This window comes from Sceloporus undulatus, chromosome 9 (assembly GCF_019175285.1).
Source record: "Sceloporus undulatus isolate JIND9_A2432 ecotype Alabama chromosome 9, SceUnd_v1.1, whole genome shotgun sequence".
NCBI classification, from domain to species: domain Eukaryota; kingdom Metazoa; phylum Chordata; class Lepidosauria; order Squamata; family Phrynosomatidae; genus Sceloporus; species Sceloporus undulatus.
Genome location: NC_056530.1, coordinates 15,318,615 through 15,340,553, shown reverse-complemented (window position 1 = coordinate 15,340,553; position 21,939 = coordinate 15,318,615). Strand labels below are relative to the sequence as shown.

The 21,939-nt window shown below is 53.9% G+C and overlaps 1 protein-coding gene across 1 annotated transcript; it reads right to left on the bottom strand.

Annotated features, from left to right (window-relative positions):
* Positions 1–6,470: 6,470 nt before the first annotated feature.
* On the bottom strand, positions 6,471–16,016 carry ZC3H12A (zinc finger CCCH-type containing 12A; the record flags this gene model as incomplete). Its single annotated transcript, XM_042439807.1, has 5 exons — positions 6,471–9,097; positions 9,966–10,072; positions 10,703–10,937; positions 11,623–11,762; positions 15,631–16,016. Coding segments are annotated over 5 exons (1,890 nt in total), but the record flags the coding sequence as incomplete, so codon positions are not given.
* Positions 16,017–21,939: the final 5,923 nt, after the last annotated feature.

Genomic DNA, 21,939 nt, shown 5'->3' with positions numbered 1-21,939 from the left:
TTCCCTCCGATGCCTTGATCCGCTCTGTCCCTCCCTGAGGCAGTGGCCGAGAGGGCAAGCAGGTTTGCTTGCAAGGGGTCAGAGCCAGCAAAGTGGGTCTGGGCTTCCCTCTTGGGGTGGGTGGGTGGGTGGTGAGGAAGAAGAGGGAATCCCCTCCCCAGGAAGGCTAGAGGCTTTGAGAGAGTGAGCGCACCTGGCAGAGAGGGAGGCTGGCACCCATGGCACTGGGTGGGCAGGAGAAGGTCACTGCTGCCCCCTCCTCATGAGTACTCAGAGCACAAGTGCCACCTCTCTATGGATCTGCTTCAATCTACCTTTACAGCAACCCTGCCAGGTAGGCAAAGTGGATGGGTGAGGGGAGAGGGCTTGACTAGCCCTCCTGAGCTTCTGGGATCTAACGGCTTTGGGGCCCTGAAGGAGATGAAATGGAGGGGAAGGGAACAGTGTCGCCAAGGGTGGGCAAAAGGGGGTGTTGGCCAGGACTGGAGGTCAATCTCCCCTTCCTCCCTACCCCCCCCATTTGTGCTCTTTCTGTTCCAGAGGTGCCATGCAAAGGCAGCCAGCGGACCCCCTCCTGAGGCTACTGAGCCCCCGAGGCTGCAGCCAAGTGCTTTGGAGGCTGGTGCCCAACGTCCTGGATGGCATCCTCCTCCTCTGGCGGATGGTCTGGGTTGGTATGCCCCTTCCCCGCCAAAATAGTCCTAGTCCATTATCCCCACTCTGGCCCACTTGGCCACTGGCTCACGTGGCATGGCTTATTCTCAAGAGGACCCCATAGGGCTTGGACTGATGAAGGGGACTTTTGGGGGGGGGGACGGGAGGGTTTGTGCCTGAGCATCTTTGCCGAGAAAAGGCCCAAAAGCACACCGAAGCATCTCCATTTCTTCTTGTGTTGCTTTCTGTGAAAACAGGTTTAGTGAGTGCATAAAGAGCTGGCCTGCTTCTGAATGGTTCCCTTGTATCCCCTCTAGAGCTTCACAGACAAAACCCAGGACCATGTGTGGCCAAGTGACTCCAGGGGTGGGTGCCCAAGGAGGCAAAATGAGGAGGACACAAGCCGGGAGGAGCTGCAGCAGTTTGCTTTTACCTGAGTCACATCTTGAGTGTGCAAATAAGCGTGCGCTCGTTGGCTTCAGGGCTAACTCTCATTTCTCAAAACTTCTCTAGGCTGCCTTGTTCTTTTACAAGCTTTGTTGGGAAGCCATCTTCCGCCTGGTGCAGGAGGTAAGCGTCCAGAATCGTGTAGGGGACTCACTTCCATCTGCAAATAAAAAGAAAAAAAATCACTCTTGGTTTTTGATGGAGTGTATGTGTGGGGCAGAAGTGGGGTCTCCCTCACTTTTCCCCTCCCTGTGAAATAAGCTAGAAAGAGAGGGGGGGATGGAAGTGTGTCTGGAGTGCAGAGAGAGTGGGAATTTAAGGTCAGCAAAGTGTGTCAGTGTATCTCTCTGTATTGGAGAAAGGAGTCTGCATGAATCGCAGGCCTGGGGCCCCAGCCTCTCTTTCTGCCAGGGACAAGGTCCTTCCCCTGCGGCTTCCACCAACAGCTCAGCCTCGAAGCAGCCAGGCAACCTTGGCTCATGTGCAGAGTGCCTTTGTCTCCCCATGGGTCTGGCTTGGGCCCCCTGCCCATCTGGACCAAAGATTGCTCTATGCTGCTCATATTTGAGGTGGGACCCTCGGCCACCCCCTGCCTGACTGCTGCACCCTTTTTGCATCTTTCCTGTTTCAGGGCTGCTCCTCGCTGACTTCGTGGCTGGAGGAGGACAGCAAGGGACAACAGGAGGACAAGCCCTTCTGCCCATCGGACAGTCCATGGCCCCTGGAGGCAGGTTGGCTCAATGAGGACCGCCAGGCATGCTGGAATGGGGGGGCGTCCATGTGTGGGTCCCATGTGAGGCCTGCTGGAGGGTCCCTTCTGGGGTCCCCATAGTCAGGACCATGCATTGTAGGGTGTGTGAATGATCAGGACCATCTCTGGAGTGGCACTTGCTACCCTTAGCGGCTTGCCTGGCCCCTGCATTGACATAATGTCACCCCCAGGTGGAAGCCATGCTTTGCAAAAGCTGAGGCCCAATTGATTTTACCTAAATCCTCACATGGACATAGTTTTAATTCATGTTAAACTATTTTAACTGGTTTTAGTCTGGGAAGGCAAGGGAGAAGCAATGGCCCCCTGCCTAGCTGAGCGCGGCTTTTCCTCTTGGTGCCCGCAGGTGCCCAGAGGAGTCTGGAGGAGCAGGTCCAGCGGCTGCAGGCATCCAGCAATGCAACCCTGGGGCGACTCTCAGCCCTGGAGGCGGCTGTGCAGTACCTCAGCCAGGAGCTGCGCACCGAGAGGCTCCTCTGGAGCAGCCGCTACTTGGAGCTCCTTCGGGAACAGCAGGGGCTCGCTGTGCAGGTGGGCCTCACGGCGTTAGCCCCATGCCACACACATGCGTACGCACACACACACTGGGAGGCTAGGTTGTGAAGACCCTCCATCCCACCACCCCTTTGGCCTGAGAGCAAAGGGGAAATTGCAGCCCCTCTCCTCCTACACACACACACAGAGGCATGCTGCCCAAGATGGTGGGGTCAAGCCCTGGCCATAGCCATAGACGCATCTCCTACATTCCCTCCCTGGATGTCACTGCAGATGGACTGGCTCTCTTTGCCCCTCAGCCTGGCTCTGCCCCTTCATCCTATATGCCTGACCTCCCACCTGGGTCTCTCCTTTGGCTTGCAGTTGCAAAAACAGGAGCAAGCGCTGTGGCTGCCGAACCTGGAAGGGCAGAGCGGAAGCCCCCAGGAGACCCTGCCCAGACCCTGGGGCCCGGAGGACCAGGAACAGCTAGGCCCCCCAGCTGGTGAGTTTGGGGCAAGAGACCCTCGCCAAGGGCAGGGCCGCCTGTTGCTATCCTGATAACCCTGCAATAACTGAGGGTCTGTCTATACTGCACAGGTATAGCACTACAGTCCCAGTTTAACCACCATACCTCCATCCTAGGAACTCCTGGAATTGATAGTTCTCAAAGAGGGGTGCACTTAGAATCCCTTAGTGGCTGGCAGGTTAATACCAAAGACTGCTTCAGACCCAAATCCCAGGATTGCATCCAGTAGAACTGTGGCAGGTAAAGTGGTATTAAACCTTTACAACTGAGGGGTAGTGCGGACAGCCCCATGTCGCCCAAAGAGGAGGAGGCAAACTCCCAATAATGGTGGCAGGAAAGTTTGGGCAGCACAGCAGTGAAAGGGGGCTGGCAGAGGGTCAGCGGAGGCTGTTGAGAAGGTCAGGATGGTGGCCGCAGAGGGGCACTTGCCTTTCAAGGACATTTCGTAGCTCAGCAGCAGCGTCCCCTTTCTCTTCGGAGCATTCTTTGGAAAATGGTCTCATTATCCCTCCCTTCCAAAATTTTCCATCTTGGTTTTTGCAGAATGGGGCCCTGGACCCAAGTGGGCTGAGAAAGAGTGATGTTGTGGCACAAGGTGCAATGACCAGGACAGACGATGGGTGGAGCCAAAGGCATTCAAAGACAGAAGGAAACTTCCTCAAAGAGGCAAAAGGCCACTGGGAAGCCAAGAGTCTGGAGTGCAAGTCCTGTCCTAGAAGGAAATCATAGAATCATAGTTGGAAGAGACCTCAAGGGGCATCCAGTCCAATCCCCTGCCATGCAGGAAATCTAAATCAAAGCATCCCTGACCGATGGCCATCCAGCCTCTGTTTAAAGACCTCTAAGGAAGGAGACTCCACTACACTACGAGGGAGTTTGTTCCGCTCTCTCCTCCCCTACTTTTGGGAATGAATGTCCAGACCCCCATCCCAGAAAACATCCCAGGACTCCCACATGGGAGAGAGACCAAAAGGCCCACCAAGCTTCCACCTCTGAAGGGCTTCTCCTTGGGTTGGGTGGGATCAGGAGAGTCAAAGAGAACAGCTTGCAAGATTTTCTGACAAAACAGCCATTTCCACTGAAGGCTGCATGTTTAGAAGCTGTTGGTGCAGGCATTTTGACAGTCAAGCATCACTGCCTAACAAACTGAGCTGTGGCTCCTTCTGGAACTGAGCCACCCAGGAAGAGACTGTTCAGGCCAGGGAATGACGATTTTCTGGAGGATCTTGGGCAAACCCCAAAGTGCCAGCCTCATTTTGGATGGGCCTCCCCTTCTCCATCAAGCGACCTGGGCAAGTGCTGGGTCCCAGTTCTGCTGAGAAGTCTCTTTCAGCCTTCCCCCCCCCCCTCTGTTTCTGGCTGTTAACCTTTAAGCTGAGCACAGATGTGGGGAATTCCCTTTCCATGTGAAGGCTTGGCCAGGAGGCTTTTCCCCATTTCTTTCCGGGAGGGGAAGGACATCTGGCCATGTTTTCTAAGGGAGAGGGCATGCTGAGGATTTTGCAAAGGCAACCTGCCTGCCCTCCTTCCTTGGCGCCAGCCTACCAACTGTGATGGCACCAACCCTCCCCACTTGGCCAGGAGGCCCCTTGCTTTCACCCTCCTGGCCACCTTGAGCTGGGGGCCTCTCTCTGCCTGTGGATAGACCCATCTGTCCCCCCCTCAGGCCTGCCCAGTGTGTGGTGGTGGGCTGTTTGGAGATGGCAAGCAATGGCACTGAAGGGTAGGCAGGTGGGCCTTTGTTTTTCTTGCAGGTCTTCTAGGCACACGTGTTATTTGGGTCTCCTCTGTTCTTGGTGTGCTTGCTTTTGCTCCCAGCTCCACATTGCCTGCCCAGATTACCAGCTGCACCTGAAACCAGCCCCAGCAAGTCCTGCCCTGCCACTCGCCCACACACACACACAGCACATAGCACACAATACACACACACACAGGGCACACCTACACCCGCCTGCCTTCAGGATGTTGCTTCTGGTCAGGTGGTTTCTGGTACTGGGAAAACCCCTGGAAGAAACCGGCTGCTGAGTGCAAGGGAAAGTTCAGTGCCAAGCGGCAACGCAGGGGCCCCAGGAAGGGCAGGAGCTGCTCTGTGGGCCCCAGAAAGAGGTGCCCAGCCATGGCCCACTGGTGTCCCTCTGGATGAGGGTGCAGGTTCTCCTCCATGGAGGGCATAGAACCCCCCCACCACTTCTGCCCCTCAGGATGGGAGGCCTGGGTTGGGCTGCAGGGGAGGGAGGCTGCTTCCCTAGAGAGCAACCCAAATGCAGGACTGGGGAGGGCATAGCTCAGTGGGAGAGCACCTGCTTTGCATGCAGGAGGTTCCAGGTTCAGTTCCCTTGTGGAGTTGCTCCCAGGTAGGGATGGGCAAGAATCCTCTTTGAAACCCTGGAGACCCACTGCTGGTTCAGCACAGCCCCATGGGGCTACAATCTCTGTGGCCCTGCAGATGTCAACCTCCATTGACAGTGCTGGGGCTGCTGGCAGTTGCAATCCAACAGAATCGACTGGGTCACCAGATTTCCATCTCTGGGCTGGATGGTTCAAAGTTCTGATAGGGCCAACAAGGGAGAAGAAATGAGGCATTGTATGTACTTAAGGATATGAGAGTCATTGTCATGGTTTGAGTGTTGGCCTAGGACTCCAGGAGAGCATGGTTCATGTTCCTGCTCCATCATGGAAACCCACTTAGTCACTCTCTCTCAGCCTCAGAGGATGGCCATGTCAAACATCCTTGCTAGGAAATCCCCAGGAGGAGGTCACCCTACGTTGAAGTCTACCTGAAAACTCTACACTAACGTGGAGGAACTGCCATAGTTTCCAGAGAAACAGCCAGCCTCTAAGGCCAACTGTTTTCTTTTAGCAAGAGCTTCAAAAGGTTGTTTTTGAATCCTTCTGGTGAGCAGCTGCCAGCTTGGCATTGCTCTGCCTTGAGGGCGACCCTGACCCATGTGTCCCCTGTAGGATCAAGGCACAGACCCTGAGCTCTCCTCTGGCTGGGAGGAAGGCAGGCCCTGAACACTGCACCCGAAGCCCTCTCCCAACTGGACAGCAAGCAAAAGCCCTTTGCTCAGGGTTTCCGTGGGAGACACCTAGCGTCCCTGGCATTCTGCAGATCAGAAAAATACATTGCTGGGATTTTACGCAAGAACTCTGGGTGGATGGAAAAGCAAGATATAAACACTCCAAATAGATAAAATGTCAACGCTGAAATGCTTTGGCTCATAGGTCTGGTGCTGCCCAGCAATTAGCTTGGCTGCACACCCAGAGAAAACTGCAGGCATTTCTTAAAAGGGCAATTCCTTCCTCCACCCACCCTCCCCTAAACCATGTCCCCCCCCCCCCCCTTCTTGATGCCCTTCTTCCTCCCTTACTTTTTCATTCATATCCTGGCCAAAAAGATGCCACTTTTGTTGTTCTTGTTATGATTAACTAATTCCTCCTTGGGGTTGGCAGGGGAGTTGGGGTTGGGTGGGAAATGGTCAGTAGTCTCCTAATGACATGGTCCGCATACAGGGCCCGCTTCACCCTCTCCTCCCCTTTCTCCCAGGGGCCTTGAGCAGTTGCTCCTGAAAATTAAAAGGACAAAGAGACAATGAGTAATATGAGCAAATAGAGCCTTTTATTTGTGCAAAATAGCCAGTTACTGCTTTAGAAAGAGATTTTTAAAAAAGATAATTATTAATGTTGCACATGCATTTAGCACTTTCCGAGGAGTGAAACATTCCAGCTAATTGTTCTTTTTTTGCAAAGTTAGCTTCCAGTTCTAGGAGAGCCATTCTGAGCAGGGCAGAATAGTGGAAAACCAGCACCACCAAGGGAACGCCTTGTCAAAAACATACCATTCCTTTACAAACCTTTCTCTCCTTGAAGGTACAAAATGTGCAAAAGTCATTTAAGATTAAACTACTACTTATCATTAAGAAGCATTTTGCTTACTAACATGAAAACATCACAGCTGTGTGATGCATCATCTTGACTAGGCACACGTGGTTATATATATTTTCCTTACCAGTCCGAGTGGTCTCTGCAGCACACGGTGCTAAGCGTGGTGGATCTGTCCCCTCGGACGATGGCGGAGGGAAGACCCTGGGGTCACCCCTGGCCCTTCCCTCTGCCACTGTCCCCCTGGAGACCTTTGCCTTACAGCCACGCGATGGACCTCTTAAAAGAGAATACATAATACGTATACAGGAGGATACAATATGCATCAACAGGATCAATTGCTCCTGGCCTGCGAGCGAATCACGCACTTATTATTACAACAAAGAGGGCAGGAACCAGTGTCAATTGTTACAGATTCATTACCGAAAGGCTCTAGAACCGTTAACGCCGGACTTACCAGTCATCATGACTGAGCCATTTAAGAGAAGGAGTACAAACTACATACAGTTTTCCTCTCTCTTTGCAAATCGAAAGAGAGAGAGAGACCCCTTCCTACAGCCTTGCATGGAGTGGATTAGGCTATGAAGAGGCACAGTTGGGCTACCAAGGGAGCAGCTCATGTCCCCCCCCCCCATGCAAAGAGAGGAGGGCAGCAAAGGAGTGGCAGGGAGGACCCTGCTTCTGGAACCAAAGCCACCTTGGTAAGAAGGACCACTTTGAACAGGCAGGGGATGCCTTTGCCAAAACCTTGCCACCCTCCTCCCTGACATCATTTCCAGGGCTGGCCCCCAGAGATGTTGGGGAGCCCCAACCTTTGGGATCACTGCGGCCCCATCCAAAGAGAAAGAGGGGCCTGTGAAGAAGGGCCAAGATGCTCTTGTTGTGGAGACCAAAGGTGACTTTATGCTCATAGGCCTACCCCCGTAAATGGGGTTGATGTTGCACAACCTAATGTACAACCAAATCTGCGTGTGTGAAAATGTGCAGCGCACAACACACGCCTGCATGCAGAAGTGGATAGACACAACTCCACTTCTGCAACTTTGGAGGGAACGTAGAGGTTTTGCTTCTGCAAGAGGGAGCCAGTAGCAGGATTCTGGCTGAGGGCCCATGTGTTTCCAGGCCACTTTCAGGACACATTTTTGTCCTTCCTCGGCCCCCAGAAGCCTGCCCCCTCTCCCACCCCCACGCCATAACAGGAGAAGACGAGCTCCTGCCCACTGTGAAAAATGCCACCCGCCTATGGAACCCCCAAGTTTCCACCTGGGTCCCTGGGAAGGCCATTTGCATGGGGAACACAAGGCTCCCAGCCTCTGCACTTCACACTCTGGGGTTCTGCGACTTGTAGGTGAGGATTTCGGCCGCCAGCTGCTGTGGGTCCAGGAGGTGTGGGAAGCGGCGCATGACCGCGTCCACCAGATGAGGGTGGAAGATCCCACAGAGCTTGACATGGACCTTTGCTCGCTCCTCAGCAAAGCGGTCTGGGGCAGGCCAGGGGCAAGAGGGAGGGTTTTCGCCATAGGCCACCTGTGGAGTCCTCAGTAGGTCTTGGTGGGCCCTGGGTGCAGGCTGGTAGGCTGGCTCTGACCAGTACTTCCGCACCGGGGCCATAGAAGAGTCTGCGGGTATGGCGTACCCGGAAAAGGAGTGGGGTGGAGGAGCCTGGCCTGAGGGCAACTCTGGACCGTACGGCAAGAAGCCGGCGCTGGAGGCCGAGACGGGCCGGTGGTAGCCCTGGGGCTGGTAGGGGTGGTAGCTGCCAGATTCGGGGCCGAAGGAGTGTTGGTAGCTGGGCCCTGGGCCCCGGTAACTGCCCACTGCTGGTGGCTCCTGATGGGAGTAGTGGCTGTGAGGTGCTGAAGGGCCTCCTGGCCACATTTCGGAGAGCTGGCCCTCTAGGGAGCCAAGTCCAGAGTCGAGGTGGTCCTGAGAGACACAGGCCAGGGAGTCCATACATGGAGAGGCCGGAGGTGGTTGGTACCAATCCGGAGGCCGGTACTGGCCACTGCTGCTGCTGCCCTTCTTGCCAGTGGGGCTGCCCAGGGGATGTACGCTGCCTGCCACCTTGGGCAGGTGGGGCTGGCCATCTCCAAGCCTGCCTTTACGAGTCGAGCTTCTCTTTTCAGCCAAGAGGGTCTTCTGCAAGGGGAGCTTCTCACTGCCCTCGGGGGCCAGGGACTCCCCCTGAGGGGGCCGACGGCTCATCCTCTCCTCTTTGGGGGCACTCCGGGTGGGAGAGAGCCTGGCGTTGGCTCGGAGCTCATCTGCGACGGAGCGCTGGACCTGATTAAGCCGCTCTGGGTGGTAGAACTTGCACTTGATGCCGTAGGTGCACTTCTTGCCTACAGAGAGAACCGGGGGGGGGGGGGGGGGGGGAAGTTTTCTCAGGGGGGTTTCCCGTTTGGGGAACAATGCTGAAAAGCCCTAGCACCATTCTGCCCATTGCTGACCTCACGCAACACCTGGATGGGCTGGAGAGTGGAGAAGGGATCGGCAATGCCAGCAGGTCCAGCAGCCTGAGTTCTGCCAGCCTTTGAAGGTAACACAGACTGGCAAGAATGCCAATGACCCCAACAACTCCCAACAGGAATGTAGCCAGGCATTCACTTATGGTTTTAAGAAATGAGTATCTGCAGTACAGGGATGGATGGCTGCAATGTACTGCAAAGTATTCTGCTGTCCAAGTAGATAGCACAACCTGGTGACACAGGCCCGTTACAGACGGGCTCTTGAGGCACCCCCATCATGTGCTAGGGGTTGTCCGGGGACCTAGCGTCCACACCGGCCTCACCCCTAGCACGTGACGGGGTGTAATAATGGCGGCGCCCTATGCACACAGGCGCCGCCATTATTACGTTCCGGACGCATAACATCTGCACGTCGCGCGGTGCTTATGATGTCACGAGTGTGCCATTGGGGCCTCGCGGCATCATAACCGCACCGCAAGAAGAAGCGCCATTTTGGAGCTTCTTTTTTGCTCCGCGCGAGAGCCGCGCGGTTTGGCTGCTGCGGCTCCCTCGCGGAGCAACCAGCAGCGCTGGCAGACCGCCACTTTTAGGTGGTCTGTAACACGCCACAGAATCATTGAGACTTAGAGCTGGGGAGGGTCTGCAAGGGCCGTCTCACCAACTGCCTGCTAGGCAGGACCAACATGCCAGCTCTATCCCTACAAGGAAATGGAAGGATTCCAAGGGGGCCAGACAGCCTCACCATAGGGACACTGTTGCTTCTTGTGCTCGGGAGCCAACGGCTTCTTTCTCAGAAAGTTGTCCAGGCTGGGTCCGTGGCGCCCGAGAGGGTCATCAGGAGGCATGAACCTGGAAGGAGACAGAAAGCATTCCTATCAAGGACAGCATCCTCTGCAGGCCACAACGGCCCTCTTACTCCCAGCACTGTCCCTGCCCTATAGATGCAGTTGCAGTAGATTTTTTTTTGAAGGGGTGTGTGCTTATGGATGCTCAGATGCTGTGTGTGTGATGCCCATCCTTGGGGCGAGGGAGGTGCAGTGGGGTTTTGCTTTCCTCCATGGGGTATAGAGAAGTTGGCTTCCTGGTCCACAGAGTCTCCTCACTAGGTGTCTGTGGGCAAGTAGACTTATGGGGCTACCAAACTGGTGGGAGTCATACCCTTTTGCTTCTGTGTTGAGCTAAGAACTGGCAGGCAGCAGCACCCAGAATGCAAAATCCTATTTTAAAATGTGAGTTGTGGCACATGGCTGCCAGTAGCACTCTGTATTCTCTACTGAGAATCTAGTTATTCCTATGGGAGTGACTGCTGATCAGGGATCCAATTAATACTAGGTGTGCCTGGCTGAGGGCCTTCTCCTTTCTCTGTGAGGAAGTGGGGTTCCCCCAGCTCTTCTCCTCACATTTCTTCTCTGGGACTCTTGACTGGGCCAAGCCTTCCTCCCCAGCCCTCCCCAGCCCAATAGTCATTGTGGGACGCACTTGTCATTGACAAAGGAATACATCAGCAGGCGCTCCTCAATGAACTTCTTCCACTCTGGCCGCTCCGTCTGCAGGTCCCGGTAGGTGTCATTGGAAACCACGATGCCGTCTGACTCGTAGGCCAGTTTGACAATGAAGCGGTCATCGTAGCAGACCACCCGTTTGCCGCCGACCCGCCGGGAAGGCGTGAAGACAATGATCTTCCTCCTCTCCAGGTCAAAGAGGATGTCCTGGTCTGCAAGAAGAGGAGGCAACAGCCAGGTCACCCACCCCTCTACTGCAGTGCTCAAGACACATTTGTATTTTTTAAAAAAAAGAATGCATGTCTTCCATCTATGCAAGAATGAATGGATGAGCAAAGAACACTGTTACTCCCCCAGGCTGGAAGTGGCAGTGGTGGCCGGGGAGACATCCGCACACGCATCTGACCTAGATAAGTCCTCAGCATTTCCTTCCGCACTCTGCCAAATGCAAAGCCTGCCCTCCCTGCACCCTCTGCCTCCGCCAAGATGCCACACAGAGCGACACAGCTTTGTTTCCTCTACACTTCTAGCTTTTCTCCCATCTCTGGATAAGCAATGCCAAGCCCACCCACCTCCTGAATCCAAACTGGCGAGACTTGCTAAAAATACAACACAGAATTCTCAATCCAGGGAAAGATTCACCAAAGAGGCAATATTTGCTTTTAGAAAATCAAAAGGAAATGTTCACAGGAACCTAAGGAGGACTTTCCCAGTACTGGGGGTGAGGGAGTTTCCCTGGCCAAAGGTCCTGAAGGTGTGCCTCCCCCGTACCCTGTGGGTCTCATCACCAGAGCGCCACTGAAGAGGTCGCCTTGGTGTCCACTCACAGTGTATAGGTGCTACTGCTGCAGGACTGAGGCCTTCTTTGCAGTGCTAGCACCTGCTTCAGTGCCTTACCTGCAATGGGCACATCAGGCCTCGGGTGCTCTTTCCTCCAGGACGGCACGAAGACGGTGATGTCTATGTGTCCTCGATCAAGGAACCAGTTCACTGCCAGCAGGATGCCCCGGCAGGAGAAGACATCTTTGTCCCCGTGGCTGCAAAGAAAGGGATTGGGGGATGTCACAGTTTGAGTATGTTTGCCCTGGGAAGCCCTCAGACACAGGACAGGAAGGGACAACTTCACACTCCAGAGGAAGGGGCTGCACAAACCTTTGCAAGAGACTCAGGCCCACCCCAGTCCAGCACTTTAGTGCTAAACCCTCGTCCGCACATGGCCTTGCCCCCAAGGGAGTCTAAAATGCAGGCAGCTCAGTTGTCTTACAACAGTTTCTAGCACTTTTAAAATCTCTACCAGCATCAGGTCTTTTGTAAAGCTAATGGGTCTTAAAGGCCAATTAACCATGTAATTTTGGATTATAATTGGATTAAGGCTAGTAATACGCCTTTGCTGGAAAATCCTGCTGCCCTCCAGCTAAACTGGGGAAGGGGAGGGGGTGGGGTGTCAGATGATGCCATGGACCCCCTCTCATCCAAACTTCGGGGGATTTGACCCAGCAACTGCTCGCCCACCTTGGCTCCAGATCCTTCCTTGGTGGCTCTTTGCCACCTCCTCCCTCCTCCCCAAAAGCCTGACTTTGGCCAGATACCAGCCAATTGCTAGGAACTGTGGGGAGTGGGACAGGGTTCCCCCTCTGAAGTTTTAGAGTTTCAGAAATCAGGTTGGAAATACGGTGCCTTCTGGGTATGTAGGCCTGTTCAGTTCATGGTAACAGGCAATAAATACACACACTCTGTATGTGTGTGTGTTTTAAGTGCAGTTCCTCTGCACTGAGTTTTTGCAAAAGTAAATACCCGGAGCGTGCTTTCTGTGGGCTCCGAAAGGTCAGGGGTCAGGCGCACCCAAGTGCCTGGGATACCCAGTCCTCCTTTTGCTGGAGAGAGCTCAGCCTCGCTGGGGAGAAAAAACTCCTCTCCGCTCCCCTTTTCTTCTCTTCCTGTTCAGATCAGCACAAGGCAGCCTGGCACTTAAGGTGCAGAGAAGGGAAGGCAGAGCTGGCCAGAAATGACCTCAACCTGAATGAGTTGCCAAGGGAATTCCTGCCCCTCCCTCCCAGCTACAGAAAGGGAAACAACCCTCTTTGCAGGTGGGACGCTCTGTTCTTGCTTGCATGGTGTGCATCACAGGGAAGGAATCTGCCGCGCCCAGGACAGGCTTTCCCTCCCGGCGCTTGGGGCGAAATGTGTTCCTGCATGGATGCAGCAGATTTTGGAACCTGCTTTGGATTCGGTCACACCAGGCGAAGAATGAGAACAACACCTGAGCATGTTCAGAGTGTGCTTTTCCTTCTCCTGCCTCTCAGCATCTAAAATTGAACATGAAGGACATCTGTGGCAGTGACTCTCAGGCTGCACAGAGGCAATACTCCTGGAACGCCAGAGGCACAGGATCGTGACTGGGAGGGACACAGCGCCACAAATGCCACCTCTGAGCATCACTTGCCGCTGGTGGCCCAAAAGTGTTCCCAAATGCAGAACCAAACTGACTTCTCAAAATGCCTGCAACTCCATGTGCAAAAGCCCAGTATGACACAGAAGAACAGAGGCAAGGAAAGGGGGAAACTACACTTTTCTGGAAAATGTAAGAATGATGGCATATTTGAAAGACAAATAAGACGTTAATGGCCATATGTTAACCTATTTGCCTCTCCCGATTATTTCCAAAAGGTATGTAACAGGAAGAGTTTGTTTGATGTAAGATTATGAACAGCGCATGATTTCCTTGCAGTGCCTGGCCTCCTTTCCTCTTTTTAGTTCCTTTCTCAGGGACACTTTTGAAGCCTGGCTGACCACAAGAAACTTTGCTCATACCAACATTTTTGTAATACTATTTCCTTCCCCTCCTCCTCAATTTGCAAAACCAAAGAGGTTCCTTACAGTTCCAGATGTTGTAACACCATTTGTAACAAAAAACCCCAACATGTTTAAAAGTAGCGTCTATTCGTTGTTATCGTCTACACTTTTAATATTTCAGAAAACCTATCCAGGGCCAAGTAGCAAAAGTACAATAACTTCCAAAACCCACAAAACAACTGAAAAGTACAAAAATTCACATTGCAAGCTTTACCCGACGATGAAGCCAGTGAAGCCTCGAAATCTTCCAACATGTATTATGTGCAAAACCCATATTGCTGTTTTGTGGATCTTGGATGCTATTGTACTTTCCATATTCCAGATACTACAATTTTGTGCCAAACCAAACTGGAGGTAATGTATTTGATGCCCCTAAAGTAACAAAGTGATCTTCAATCGACAAAGGTGGGCTAAAACATAATTTTACTAAAGCTGTTCATCCCGCAACAGGTTCAATATTTCCAGGAGTATGACACCTCTAACCAGAGCCAGCCGTCCCATGCGCCATGCGCTCCTTCCCCTGAACTCTCCAAACCCTCCTAAACTAGAACTTCCTGAAAGTGGAAAGTTGTGATTAAGAAACGCAAGACACCCAAGAGGTGAACTCAGCAACTGTCGAAACCCAAAGGCCCCATTTGTACCGCCTCTCCCCTCCCCTTGACATTATTTGCATGCGCTTTCCCCAGAGAGTCCCTCTGCCATGGCTTGCTCAGAGGAGAGGCCTGTCTGCACAGCAATGTGGCAACCACTGTGCCAAAGAAGAAAGTTTCCCTTAGAAGGAAGTCTGGGCCTCCTTCCTCCCCATCTATCCAGTCCAGATTTGCATATCATCATCATTATAATCATCATCATCATCATCATGGCTGCTGCTGCAAATGTCAATCCAGGGGAAGGAGGAGGGAGGCAGGAAGGCGGGGGCGGGAATCCCCTCCTGGGCCTGGAAGGGACACAGAATAACTAGTAAAGCCCAGACTGGGCCAGGAAGGGCAGCCTCTCCCCAGAAGCTGAAGGAAGGAAGGAAGGAAGGAAGGAAGAAAAGAGAGAGAGAGAGAAAGAAAGAAAGAAAGAAAGAAAGACTCTGCCTGCACTTCCCTGAGAGTCAAAGGCCTTCTTGGGTGGCTTTCCTTGGAGGACTCAGAATCCAGACCCTCCTCTTGCAAGGAGCCCACGTGGCCCCAGTCATCCCAGGACCCCTTCAACTGGTTTCATGGCTGAACTGGGAACCAAACCCTGCTCTCCAGAGTCAGAGTTCAATGCTCAGACCACTATGCCAGGCTGGCTCTCCCAATCCGTTCACTCATTTAAAACGGTCTGGAACCCAATGTAAGTTTATAAAACCAAATCCAGTTCAAATGATAGATAATACCAATGTTTAGAAGCAATGAACAAGAGTGCTATAAACATTCATTTCAAGCTCTCTCCCTTCTGCAGTGGCTCCCAAACTGGCCAAGTGGCAGAAGTGTCCCCACTCCGGCCACTAAGCTCAGGCCAGCTGACCCTTGCCCTTTGGCTCTGCCTGCCTTGACCACTGGAGGGTAGACCTGGACCCCCCTGTGCCCTTCCTTGGGCCTTGTCTCCTTATTGGGGGGGGGGGGGGGGGTTGCTAGTCACAAAGTTCCTGGGCACAAAGCTGGGCCTGGTGGGCGATGGGCATGGTCCCTCTCCATCCACCAGAGGGACCTGGATAAAGGAACCACACAGCATTCTGCTTATTGCTGGATTGCAACTCCCAGCATTCCTAACTGCCATATACATGGCAGCTGGGGGCTGATGGGAGTTGCATTCCAGCCCCAGACAGAGGTGGGCAAGGGGTCAGACATGTTGCAGCCTGTTACTTTTGCACTACTGTGTGTCCTTCTTCAATGACTTGGCTGTGATTTTTTTTGGGGGGGGGGCCTGGCATCCTTTTCCTGTTGCAAAAGAAGAGGAGAACCTTTTCCTGCTGCAAGGAGGCTTCCAAGGCTCCGGGGGAGAAAGAAGAAGACGACCCTGGGCAGCTTGATGCTCAAGGGCACCCCAGTCACCCCATCCCCTGCCCCCCCCAAAAAGTACCTCATGGCCACGTTGCTGCCGTCGATGACGACGGGACGGAGCTCCTCGGGGTCCGGGGCCTCCTGGCCGGCTTCCCTCTCCCGCCGCCGGCCTTCCTCCTCCTCCTCCTCCTCCTCCTGGCCTCCTTCTCCCTCTCGGCTGCCTTCGGCGGGGGCCTTTCCCGGGGGGGCTCTCCCCTTCCTTCCTCCTCCTCCTCCTCCTCCGCTGGCCCTCGGGGCCCTTGGCCTGGCCTCCCTGGGCCTCCTCCTCCTTCTCCTTCTGGCCGGGGGCCCCTTGGCGGACCAGCTCCCCGAGGACGGTGTTGGTGTCGGCGGCCCAGCCGTGCTTCTGGAGGACGCCCTCCACCTCCCGCGCCGAGTAGCCCAGCTTCCGGAAAAAGTCCACCTTCAGACGGGCCTCCTCCTCGCCTTCCTCCTCTTCCCCTTCCTCTTCCTCGGGGCCCGGCAGGCTCAGGTAGCCGCTCTCGAAGCCGGAGCTAGGCGCCTCCGAAGAGGCCAAGGACGGGCTGCCCAGCCTCCGCCGCATCCTGGCCCTCTTCCTCAGCCCAGGAAGGGCCGGGAGGAGGAGGAGGAGGAGGGCCGGCCTCGCTCCCAGAAAGACTCTCCGGGCTCTTTCCTCGGGGCCTCAGCGGGCGGCCGGGCGGCGAGGAGGAGCCGCCATGGGAGCCTGCCTCTGCCTCTAGTGCCTCTGCCTGGTCCGGGGAGGAAGCCAGGGAGGGCGGCCCGGAGGCGGAGGAGCCACGAAGGGAGGAAGAGCCCCCGGGGAAGCCCGGCCCCGCTCCCCGCCCCACCGGCAGCCCCCTCCTCCCTCCCTCCCCTTCCTTCCTTCCTTCCTCCCTCCCTCCCTCTCTTTCCTCCCTTCCCTCCCTCCCTCCCTTTCCTTCCTTCCTTCCTTCATTCCCTCCCTCCCTCTCTTTCCTTCCTTCCTCCCTCTCTTTCCTCTCTCTCTCCCTCCCTCCCTCTCTCCCTCTCTTTCCTTCCTTCCTTCCTGCCTGCCTCCCTCCCTCCCTCCTTCCCTCCCTCCGGGGTTCCGAACGAGGACTTCCCTCCAAACAAGCACCCCCCCCCCTCCCCCCCCTTTTCCGGGCCCTCCTTCCCTCCTTCTTTGGCCCAAGAAAGAGGTGGAGGAGGGGGATGCCAAGCCCCCCAGGTCAGCCCCAAAGGTGCCCCTCCTCCTCAGTCCCAGCCAGAACTGCAGTGTCTGGAGGCCAGAGCTGAATAGGGAGGCAAGCGGATAAGGAGAGCAGGAATGGACCCAACCGGACGGAAAGGGCAGACTGGGAACATCCCGGAGGGGTCCTGAAAGGATCAGCAACTGAGGCCAAAAGCCAGACTGGGCCATGGGCCCCTGGCTGCAGCCTTGGGGCCTTGGGGCCTCTCTCCCTGGTCCTGCTTGGAGAAGCCCCCACAGACAGAGAAGACACCCCCCCCCCTTCAGGGCCTCTTGTGGGCCATTTGGGTCCAGCTGCCAACCCAGGCTGGCACAGGGGCAGTGGGGCCATTCTCTGGGCAAGGGCTCCTTCCAGCCCAGAGCCCCAGCCTTCCCTTCTGGGGTTTCCTCCCAGCCAGGCCCAACCAGGCCCAGCTTCAGGGAAGAATTGCAAGGGGGGCCCCATGGTCCTGGGCCTTGGGGGTCCTGGCTTGGCAGTGTCCTGGCCAGGGCTCAGGGCAGGGGTCTTGTGGCCAAAGCCATTGCCCACCCTCCAGCCAGATAGTCCCACTGCTCTGCCAGGCTGGGAATATTTGGGGTCCCCACCGTCCTTTTAGGCTCCTTTCATGGAGTTGAATGTTTAGCTGTGCATGTTTGCCTTCAACTTGTCTCTGGAGGACTTAGGTGACCCCATGAATTTCATAGGTTTTTTTTTTGGGGGGGGCAATGAATTGTCAGAGGCGGGTTGCCTTTGCCTTCTTCTGAAGCACAGACTACAGCACTTGGTATTCCTTGTCTCCCCACCCAAGGACTAACCAAGCCTGACCCAGCTTAGCTTCCATGATCATTTGGGATCTGGTGCAATCTGGTCCTGATCTATCAACTTTGGCCTCCTGGGCTGTGGGCCTTTTGTCCTCAACCAGAAGAGCATTATTGCACTCAGCGGCTTCATAGAATCCTAGTGTTGGAAGGGACCCCAAGGGCCATGCAGGAATACACAACCAAAATACTCCTAAGAGATGCCCATCCAAACTCTGCTTAGAGTCCTCCAAAATGGAGAGCCCACTGCCTTCAAGTGCTTCCTGATATTTACAAGGAATCTCCTTTCTTCTAAACCCAACCCTTTGGCCCATGTCTCCTGGAGGAGCAGAAGACAAGCAGGCTCCATCTTCTACTCAACGTCCCTTCAAATGTTTACAGGGCTTGCTTGCTTTCCAGACCTTTGACCATCTTGGTCATCCTCCTTGGAAGAGATTTGCAGCAGAGCATGGGGACACCCCCCCCCCTTAAACTGAGCCTGAGGTCAAAGGGCCTTCATGCTGAATGTCCCAGAGATGGACAGGGAAGGTGGGCACCCAGAGAGGGAGCCTGGCCTTGCTGTTCCTTGGCAAAGGGGGCCCCAGAGGAATCCCCCATTCCTCCCTCTTTCCCTGCCTTGGGGTTGGCTGTGGGGGAGGATTCCTCTGGGAACACACCTGGCCTCTATGCAAATCCCTTTGTGCAACCTGGAAGATTTGCCTAAGCCAGGTACTTGCCCTGACGAAAGCAGACAGCCAGGCCTCCTCCTTCTTCCTGGTTCCTTGGAAGGGCAGGCAGGGCACCCTCCAGGCCTCCTCTTTCAGGGGCCACTGGTCCTTTGATGGTGGGAGGACTCAGGGGGTCCTCTTTCCCCACTACCTGGCAGCCCTAGCATGGAAACAAGCCAGTTAAACAGATGGTATACAGCCTGTTAAACAGGGCATAATACAGGGCAGCGGGTGCATCCAACCCTCCCCAGTGTTTGCTGTCCTGCAGTTTCAGTGAGACAAACAGAACGATTCCCAGCAACACAAAGCAATATAATGTCAGAAACACTGGGAGATTCAGGAAGATGATGGTGAAGAAGAGAAGCAAAGCAATGCCTTTCCCTTCAGCAGCTGGACTCCATTAAAACAGTAAAGCATTTTAAAATTTAGCATTGTGGTGTTATTCTGCCTTCCAGGAGCTGACTTGTTAACTGCCCTTTTACATTTCCCTCCTCCAGTTCATTTGTCCATCCCTTGCAAGATTTTCTCTCTGACTTGTAAGCCACTCATGGACTCAAGATGCCAAAAGTAGCAAGGTGAAATGGAAAGTCTCTTCAAAGGTGGAGGGTACAGATCTGTCTGAAAACATGAAAGACTGGCCCTGAAAGAAAGCCAGAAAGGAGGCCCAGGAGGATGCCAATGATGGTGAGATCCACAGGGTGGCGCTGCGGCACCACAGAAGGGGCCTTTGGCTCTTTTTCTGGGGCTTCCTTCTGGGTGGAGGGAGATGCTGCTGGGGAAACACCAAGGAAAGACGGGAGACCCATCCCCAGCACTGCTAAGGGGCCTTTTCTGGACAATCTCTACCTTTGCTTCCACAAAGTCTCAGTCTGTAATGGGCTGAGATGCCCTGATGTCCCAGCCAGGTTGCAGCCTTCGCAGTGCATCACCAGGAGGGTGCGGGGAGGTGGACCTCACCGGGGTCTCAGAATTGGAGTGACACCCAACCAGGCCCTCCTCCTGCTGCTCCCCTTCTGGGTTTGTGGTGGTAGTGAAAACCTCCTCATGAGGAGATCTTGACTGGTATGGCGAAGGAGAGGGCCGAGTGCACCTTTTTGGCTGCCACCTCCTCTCCCTGCACCATGCGACACCAGGGACAGGGACACCACTGACCCTTTGTTGATGCCATGCTAAGAACTCTGCCTGCCATTGGCCACCCGTCAAGAAATGGTCAGTCCCCATCCCTGGATCCTCTGATCCATTCTGAGTCCGCAGCTCCGTCTCTCTGCCTTCTGTTGGTTGAAGGGGGTCAGTTCTGGGGTCAGGGGAGCCAGGTGGATGGCCAGAAGAAGGAGGGATTGGAGTCTGCAGCTCCATCTCCCTCTATGGCAGGGCTTTGATTCTTTTCCCTGGAGGGAAATACCAGGAGAAGGGAGGCCAGCGGCAAGAGATGCCTCCTTCCCTTGGAATCCTGGGATCTAGAGTTATCGGCCAGAGAGCTCTAGCACTGTCCTTGCTAGAAAATCCCTAGTATCCTGTGGAACTACAGGTCCCAGAAATCTCCAAAGGAATTAAAGTGGTATCAAAATGCTATAACTCTGCAGTGTAGAGGCAGACAGAGTGATTTACTAAGCATCCTGACCGCTATCTGTCTGGGGTCCAAGTGGGGCAGAGCGCTGGGAGGGAAACCTCAGGACCGGCCAAGATTGATTCCCTCGAATAAATAAGTAATAAAACTTTTATTTGTATCCCACTTTTTTGGTAATAAAACAATCCTCAGCCTTTAGCACATTAAAGCACATACGCACACACAAACCATCAGCAAATACATTAAACCCATAATCCTTGCTTCGGACTTTAGGACACTTTCCAGTTGTTTGTATAAATTCTTCGTAATCATAATTAAATGACCTTTTAAAATGGCAGCCAGAGAGAGAGAGAGACAGAAAAGGAAGGGGAGGGAAAGAGGGAGAAATCCCCCCATAAAAGAACAAGGAATTGCTCAGCTCTTGCATCAGATTGTTGAATATGGGCGGATGGGGATCTGGTGCGCATTGTGTATGTGTGTGTTTGTGTTTGTAGACAGAGAAAGGTCAGGCACTGTCAAAAGTGGACTGGGCCACAAAAGCTGGGCCAGGAAAAGAGCCTTGGGATCGTCCAGCTGGCGGTCAGGGTTGACCCTTGGCAACCCTTGGCCCTTGGAGGGAGCAGGACCCCAGAATATTGATGATCTTGGGGGGCAAGTATTGGGGGGGAACAATATCAGATTGGAGGGATTGACAGAGAAAAGATAGCAGCCCCTCATCAAACACCTGGATTAATCCATGAAACACCTGACGCTTAGCCTAAGAAAATTAACAAGCAAGATATCTGGGGAAAAAATAAACGTAAAAACAGCAATGTTTTCACTCCCCATCCCTTTTTTATCCCTTTATTCACAGAATTTATCTCCCTTTTGCATTTTTACAGAGTGGGCCCATTCTCCCTGCCTTCTTTTATCCTTTATCTGTTTTTAAAATCATCACAAAGAAATTGGTTATTTAAAAAAGAAAAGAAAAATCCCACTAAAATGGGATTGCAGCTGTTTTCTGTGGGGCAGCGCAGGCCGGGGAATTTCAATATGAAACAAACAAGTTGGCTTTTAAAATTAAAATTGTTATGTGTGGCACTTTTTGGTTTGTTTGCTTAATGGCATTCACAAAGATGAGGAATAAAGCAATTAACAGGAGGGCGGCGTTTGGGTTTGGTGGAATTAGAAGGATGTGGTGAGGAGGGAGGAGATGTACAAAGAGAAGGAAGGGAGGAAGGAAGGAAGGGAGGACAGAGGCATCTCTTTAAAAAGTCCCAACCTGGGAGTCCATAGAGGAGGCTCCTCTGGCCTCATCTGCACTGTAGAATTAATGCAGTTTGTCACCACTTTAACTGTCATGGCTCCATCCTATGGAATTCTGGGATTTGTAGTTCATCGTGGCACCAGAACCCTCTGACAGATAAGGCTAAATAGCTCATAAGACTTCTCTGGGAAAGCTTTCTCCCTGACCTTGATTCAATGGGGGAGACATTTTAACGGAACACATCCTTTTCAGCCAAATGGCCAAAGTGTCACCCTCCCAAGTGCTGGCGATGGCCAAATGGAGCAGCAGAGGCAGAGGAGCTGGGTCCATGGCAAGGGGCTCCCAGCATGGATGAAGCCCAAAGGGATTTGAGTCTTGGGGCTATCCAAGATGTTTAGGCCAAGCTGGGCTCCCATCTCAGGGAGCCTTCTATGGGAGGGGGTGCCTTCTATGGGGGGGGTGCCATGGAAAAGAAGGGAAAGGCCAGGGAAGGGGGCTTCTTTCCTGACGGATGCTCAGTTTGGGTAGAAGAAAGGCATGAGAGGATCACTGTGAAGGAGGCCATTTCCATCCACATTCCCTTCCCATTCCTAGGCCTCCCAAGGGCCCTTGCTGCCTCCTCAGCCTCGCTCTCCATCCTTTTGCAGAAGCATCATGCCTGCACCCCTCTCTCCACCCCCAAATCTCTGGGCAGCCCCCCTCCCCTTATCCTCATGCAGAACAGAGCTGAGCTGAAAGACCAGGAGGCATCAGTTGGCAAGGAGTACCAGCTAATGAGCTCTCGGAGGGTTTCTGCCTTCACCTTTCTCCATCCTTGTGTC